The sequence below is a fragment of the Phyllobates terribilis genome, unplaced genomic scaffold (assembly GCF_046119375.1).
Source record: "Phyllobates terribilis strain yellow unplaced genomic scaffold, ASM4611937v1 Scaffold_11__3_contigs__length_659146591, whole genome shotgun sequence".
In the NCBI taxonomy this organism is placed as follows: domain Eukaryota; kingdom Metazoa; phylum Chordata; class Amphibia; order Anura; family Dendrobatidae; genus Phyllobates; species Phyllobates terribilis.
The window spans coordinates 503863546-503870876 of NW_027362771.1; the positions used below are offsets into that span (position 1 = coordinate 503863546).

Below are 7331 nucleotides of genomic sequence, written 5' to 3' on the forward strand. Positions count from 1 at the left end.
TCCGAACAGTAGATGGGTATATAGCTGGATCCCACTGGTTGCTGAAAGTTTTGAGCTGGTGGCACTGCTGGACAATTTCTAATTTCATAGGGAAGTAAGCACGATGTGTCTTTTCATCTGCTGCACCAAGCTTCTGTGACGCCTCTTCTCGAAAAGCCCTTTTCTTTACCCTGGGAGATGGGGGACTCGGAGTCGAGTCCAGTGATGGAGAGATGGGGTGCAGCCATGGCCCGGACCCGACCCGTGCTCAGGGCCGTCACATTGAAAGAGATGGTGTGGGCTTGTCCGGGTTGAGTGGCTGATTTACGACTACGCCACCTGTGGCACCTGGTGAAGGCCACCAGCACCGCCGCAGTCCGCTGAGGCATGGTGTTATGGCGGCCAAAGTTCTTACTACTCCCCACAGGCGGAGCAGGGCCTCAGGTCAGAGGGACAGGATGGAGGGGGTAGTAGTAGAGGAGTACGGGCACCGCGTCGCGAGGAGTGGCGCAGAATAAACAGTCCGGGGGCCATAGGGGTGAACTTCCAAGGCTTTACTCACATAGATGGCAGAAGGAAGGCGACTCCCTGCTCCCCGTGGAGTCCTGCGGTCACCAGAGACGGGGGTCCGACAACCTCCGAGTAAGTCCAGCATTCAGTCGGGACCCTACACCAGTGTGTTCCTGAACTACAGACCGAATCCTTTCCTGTCCGTGTGTGGGTGCGGAATAGGCCGGGTCTCCCTCTGAGCTCCTCTCAGGACAAGGGCACGGGTGGCAGCTCCGCTCCGTCCGATACCCGGTGGGATCCTCAGGGCCTACCGGGCTTTCCCGACCAGGACATGGAGTAGCAAGGTCGGGTGTCGGGGGCCGGTACCCCTTTTGCAGCCGGACTCCCTCTGAATATATCAGCATGGCGAGGACAGGTGGCGTACACCGCTCCGTCTGCATCCTGCCTGGGATCCATTTGCTGTGGAGCCACACTCTTAAGCTCCGCGCCTTCTTGGTCCTGGTCCTTGACCGGGTTGAGACATTCCTTGTCTACAACCTACCCCTCGTCCCAAGGCCGGGGCACGAGGGCTGTGTCTCCATCCGGTGCGGGCCCACACAGGATCCGCGTTAGGGTGGGGGATCACAGTCTACTCAGCAATTGACAGCATAGAGACCGTCAAAGAGCGATTGAAGGCAGTCAAAGAACCATTACTAAGGACAGACTAACTGCCAAAGACTAGACTCAAAAGGACCAAGACCAAAGATGGCTTGGTCCTTTTGGTCTTTAAAGATGAAATTTAAAGTGTAACTAACTTGTAAGTCCTCCACCCACACCCACTAACTGGTTCCCCTAACTCTTGGTTCCCCAGTCTCCCTGTAACCAGGAGGGCAGAACCTAGTGCATACTAGCCCCCTCTGGTGGAGAAATGTGGTGTTGGATGCAAATGTTGGGTCACGACTATCACACTGTTCTTACCTCAGAGGAGGAACACTACACTCCATTAGAGAAGTGCAGCATCCCTGTGGCGGTCGAACCCTCAGGGGCGCCACACTTCCTTGGCTGTTCACTGCGTATATGATCCTCAACATGGCCCATCTCTTGGTGCATCTTAAAAAGAGCTTGAACTGCACATCTCAAAACCCCAGACTACTTTTAAATCTTTGCCTGGGAAAGACTTTTCTGATGCAGTATAACTACCTTGTGTCTTGTTGCCATGCTCAGTCTTGCGATTGTCTATGACATGAAACTGTCTTCCACAACCTCACCTTTGTAACAGAGTTTAGCTATTTCTCACCCAGTTTTAAGTTTCTTAGACAGCTGTTTCTTTTTCATGATGATCATTATCGCATGTTTAGTATAATTAGTTACTCATATGCCTGACTATAATCCTATAAAATTCCTGACTTTTTACAAATGTACCTAGAATTATTGCAATTTTGAAGGCAAAGGGTTGTGTAACACCAAATATTGATTTCAATTTCTCTTTTGTTCATTTACTTTGGTCTTTGTTTATTGAAAAAATATTAATATTAACACTTCTATTTTTGAAAGCTTTCTCAATTTGAAGCATCTTTCCACACCAGCCTAAAAGATTTGCATAGTATTGTACAGTCATTGCCAAAAGTGTTGGCACCCTTGAAATTGTCCCAGAAAATGAAGTATTTCTCCCAGAAAATTATTGAAATTACACATGTTTATTTCCTTTGTGTGTATGGAACAACACAAAAAAACTGAGAAAAAAAGGCAAATTGGACATGAATTCACACAAATCCCCATAAATAGGCTGGACAAAATTGTTGGCACCCTCAACTTAATATTTGGTTGCACACCCTTTGGAAGAAATAACTGCAATCAATCGTTTCCTATAACCATCAACAAGCTTCTTACACCTCTCAACTCAACTGGAATTTTGAACAACTCTTCTTTTGCAAACTGCTCCAGGTCTCTCATATTTGAAGGCACCTTCTCCTAACAGCAATTTTAAGACCTCTCCACAATTGTTCAATGGGAATTAAATCCGGACTCATTGCTGGCCACTTTAGAACTCTCCAACGGTTTGTTTCCATCCACTTCTAGGTGCTTCTTGAAGTATATTTGGGGTCATTATCCTGCTGGAAGACTCATGACCTAGGACGCAAATTCAGCTTTCTAACACTGGGCACTACATTGTGACCAAAAATCCTTTGGTAATAGTCAGATTTGATGATGCCTTGCACACAGTCAAGGCACACAGTATCAGAGACAGCAAAACAAACCCAAAATATTTTTGAACCTCTAACATTTTTGACTGTAGGTATTGTGTTCTTTTCTTTGTAGGCCTCATTCTGTTTCTGGTAAACTGTAGAATGATGAACTGTACCAGAAAGCTCTATCTTGGTCTCATGTATCCACAAGACGCTTTCCTAGAAGAATTTTAGCTTACGCACGTACATTTTGGCAAACTGCAGTATAGCTCTTATATGTCTCCGTATCAGCAGTGGGGTCCTCTTGGGTCTTCTGCGATAGCGTTTCATTTCACTCAAATGTCAACAGATAATTTGCGCTGACACTGATGCACCCTATGCCTGCAGGACAGCTTCAATTTCTTTGGAACTTGATTGGGGTTACTTATCCACCATCTGGACTATTCTGCATTGCAAATTTCATTAATTGTCCAGAGACATTAGCTACAGTGCCATGGGTTGTAAACTTCTTTTATATGTTGCGCACCGTGGACAAAGGAACATCAAGATCTCTGGAGATGGACATGTAATCTTGAGATTTTTGATATATTTTTCAACAATTTTGGTTCTCAAGTCCTCAGACAGTTTTCTTCTCCTCTTTCTGTTTTCCATGCTTAGTGTGGCACACACAGACACATGATGCAAAGATTGAGTCCTCTCTCTTATCCACATTCTCCACAAAAAGGCAGCTGCTCCTGGTTAGGCTCTTAGTGGCTAGCAGTTATTATGAACCTCATACCTAGAGTCCTATGTGATTTGCTGTGCTATAGGGTGGAGTGCCTGATGCAAGGCATTATGGGGAAGTGCCTGAGGTAATGCAATCATTCTTCTCTGTCTTATGCTATCTGTAACATAGTGACGGCTAGTTTAGGAAATTCGCTAGTGAGGAATCTAGAATTATTCAGATTTGCATTGTCTAAAAAATGTGCACCAAAATTGATTCTCACAGAATCGAATCGCTCATCTCTAGTAAACAGAAAATTCCTCCTAAACACAGAGCAGGACGGACTGTGTCAATAAAGAGAGCCAGAACTCTGTGAGCCCTTTTGCTTTCTCTTGGAAGAGGATGAAATGGAAAAATGGACCTCTTTTTGCGCTGCCGAAGACACCAATAATGGTTTCCACAGCTAGTGATGGAAGAATCCAGGAGGTGAAATGTAGAGAATTACGGTTTGATTGTCTACGCTTTTCAAAGTTAATAGACTTCTTCATCAGGACCAACCACCTGATGAAGAAGTGTGCGATCTGGCTTGTGGATCTGAGCAGCCGATGTTTTTTCTGCTAATATGGTGTTGTGGTCTCAGAACCCTGCCAGATGAGCAAATCCCTGCACCTCTTGTTTATCTATTTTCTACTGGGTAAAATCCTATGTTGCGCTATTGTTTTCCAGCTTTCCCATTGGACTTTTGCCATGCTTCTTACCTTAAAACCAACACAACAGGAGAGAACATCACATCACAGATTAGATAACATTCACAAATGGGGCACCGGCAGACACATCAGAAGTTGTGAGTAGAAGGGGACAAGACTCACACATTACTCCAGTCAGGAGGCTTCTGTCTCTCTCTATATACAATGCTATGTTCATATGGTTTTTTGACTTGAATTTTTGAGAGGTTCCGGCTTCAAAATCTACACGAAAAACCACTTCAAGGACTCTTTGAATAGGCGTCCTACTCTTTTCCATGGGAAAACAGGTCTATGGTTCACATGGTTTATTTACACATTGAAAAAGAAGCAACATGTCAGTTCTTGAGGCGTTTTACTATTGTATAAAAAAACTTCATATACTTAAAAATGGCATAAAAAATACACCAAAAAATACTAAAAAAAACATTGTTTATTAAGCTTATTTTTGAGAGTGGATTTTTTAGACATAAAAATCCACGTTAAAAAAAAACTCTATGGGAACATATCCTTACTGACAGAGCAGTCAGGACTCACAAGGGTCTGGGGCTCTCTGTACTGACACAACCCGTCCTACTTTGTATTTAGGACTATTAGTAACTATTCTATCAGAAACCATTGCCCCAAAACAAAAAGGGTACAAATAGAAAACTCAAAAGAATTTTACAATTTATTTCTAATGCATTTTTCATTATTTCATATATGTTATTTTCTGTAGGACCCCTCTAATTGTAAAGAATTTTAGTGCACATTTAAGTTATGCAATGTTAGGGTTGAACATACTGTCCCATTTAGTGCATTATTCTAAATGCTTAATTTTCTCCATAAAGAAACGTCACTTTTGTTATATTAAATACATTTATGCTAGATACATAGATAGATAGATATGAGATAGATAGATAGGTGTGGGATGGAGATAGATAAACAGACAGACAGATATATATTAGATAGAAATGAGATAAAATAGATAAAAGATAGATATGAATAGATAGATATGAGATAGATATATAGATATGAGATAGATAGATAGATATAAGATAGATAGATATATATGAGATATATAGATAGATAGATATAAGATAGATAGATAGATAGATAGATATGAGATAGATATATAGAAATATAGATATGAAATATATAGATAGATAGATATGAGATAGATAGATAGATAGATAGATAGATATGGATAGATAGATATGAGATATATAGATAGATAGCTATGAGATAGATAGAAATATAGATAGGAGATATATAGATAGATAAATATGAGATAGATAGATGGATAGATAGACACATAGATTGATAGATATATGCATAGATAGATACATAGATATGAGACAGATTTTAGATAGATAGATAATAGATAAATAGATGATAAATAGATGATAGCTGATAGATAGATAGATGATATATAGATGATAGATAGGTAGATGATAGATAGATATACAGATAGATAGATGATAGATGATATATAGATAGATGATAGATCTATGAGAGATAGGTGATATATAGATAGATGATAGATAGATGATAGATAGATGATAGATAGATGATAGGATTAAACGCTTTACTTTAAATTCCTGATTACAGAACATGGCGGTGAATGTAGACAGAATGAATGGTTGTGACGTGAGCTGTAATGTCGCAGCCTCATGCCTCTGTGGCAATGAAGCGTGCCCCCATGTAAGGTCCCAGGTCTTACCTGGAGGTGGTACCTGCATGCTGCCCGCCGTCCTCTTCTCTAGTGGCTGAAGTTTCTCTACTTCAGCTACGGCTTAGTGAGCAGATTACAGAACGTTTCAAGTGCTTTACCATGGACAGGGGTTTTCATAGTGTGAGGTCACAAAATCCAGTATCCAGAGGTGATACGACCTGAGCCTAATTTAAAGCCGCTCAGCGTTCTCTATGCACCAATGTAATAATGAACATGTAATCTTCTTGTTGTCCTCTTTTATCTGAATAAAATGTGTTTTTAAACTGAAACTGATAAGTATTGTGCCATTATAGGTTGATCCGTACTACGATAAAATCAGCCTTCAGTGCCCATTATCCCAGTGTACCTGCAGGTCTAACACCCAGTTGTTAATAAAAGTAAAATTGAAGTAATTTCTAAACATGTGGGCATGGTCTAAGCTCAATGGGTGAGGCTGCAATGTCACCATGCTCCGTCTGGTGGGACTACAGTCTGACATGTCCGGCCAAACTGAGAATTCATGTGTGTGGGGTGTTGTAAGGGAAAGTTGTCAGGCAAATAATTGTTTTGGGGTGACAGGTATTAAAGGTGTATGGCAATCATAAAGCTTTGTCTGACCCTGTTATATCGTGGACAGACTGGCTGCATGATACGACCTTCCATCAGTAAAGTTTTACCCATTGGTGGACATTAAATGCCAGTTTCCACAGGCAGAACAAAGTAAACCATGCGCACTGACTACACCGCTTAGTGTACACAGGCTGCCATGGTCCTTGGCAGCTAGAGTCCTGGTTACACAGGAGAATGCACCGCCGAGAAAGATGATCTTTCATGCTGCACAAAAGATCATTTCACCTGACGAGCGAGCGTTTTGCTCATTCATCAGGTGATCAGCAGCTTGTTTACTTGCAAACATATTTGCGAAATGAGAATTTTTAACAACGCTCGTTCAGAATTATCTTCCAGTGCAAATGCCTCTTTAGGCACTGTAGATTATTTTTATAGGGATTGTGACGGCTGCAGCACTATATAGTATTGTTAAAGCACCACTCCAGCGTTTTTTTTTCTAAGCACTGGAGTGGTCATGCTAATCTAAAGTCCCTTCCCCTACTCTTATACTCATCCTCCGGCATCTTCACCTTTTATTGGCGCCGCTCCGATCCCGCGGCACCATTTTGTAACCGCAAATTCTGACTAGCCGGAAGTCTCAAGTCACGTCACAAAATCTCAATGTAAGTCTATGAAAGCCAGGATGAGGCCAGAACAAGACCCTCATAGACTTGCATTGGAGAGTGACCTCCGGCTTGCTCCATGAAACCCTGGAGCCATCCGGCACGTCACAAACTGCCTGAGACTGACAGGAGCGATGGTGATAGAAGGTTTAGATGATAGCAGGTAAGTATGAGAGTAGGGTCAAGGAACTTAGATTAGAAGCACCACTCCAGCGGTAAAATTAAAAACACCCCACTGGAGTAGAGCTTTAATTAGGCACTGAAGTGAAGAGGTATTTGGATAATTTATGGCTCTGTAATTTGGGC

General features: G+C 42.1%; 1 protein-coding gene across 1 annotated transcript in view; it reads right to left on the reverse strand.

The window, feature by feature from the left end:
* The window catches only part of SLC4A5 (solute carrier family 4 member 5), a 126685-nt gene extending 120504 nt beyond the window's left edge, over positions 1 to 6181 (reverse strand). The window contains exon 1 of the mRNA XM_073653579.1: positions 5803 to 6181. Within this exon, the coding sequence (XP_073509680.1) occupies positions 5803 to 5821 (19 nt within the window). The 5' untranslated portion in view covers positions 5822 to 6181. The remainder of the gene's footprint in view (positions 1 to 5802) is intronic.
* Between the last annotated feature and the right edge of the window lie 1150 nt (positions 6182 to 7331).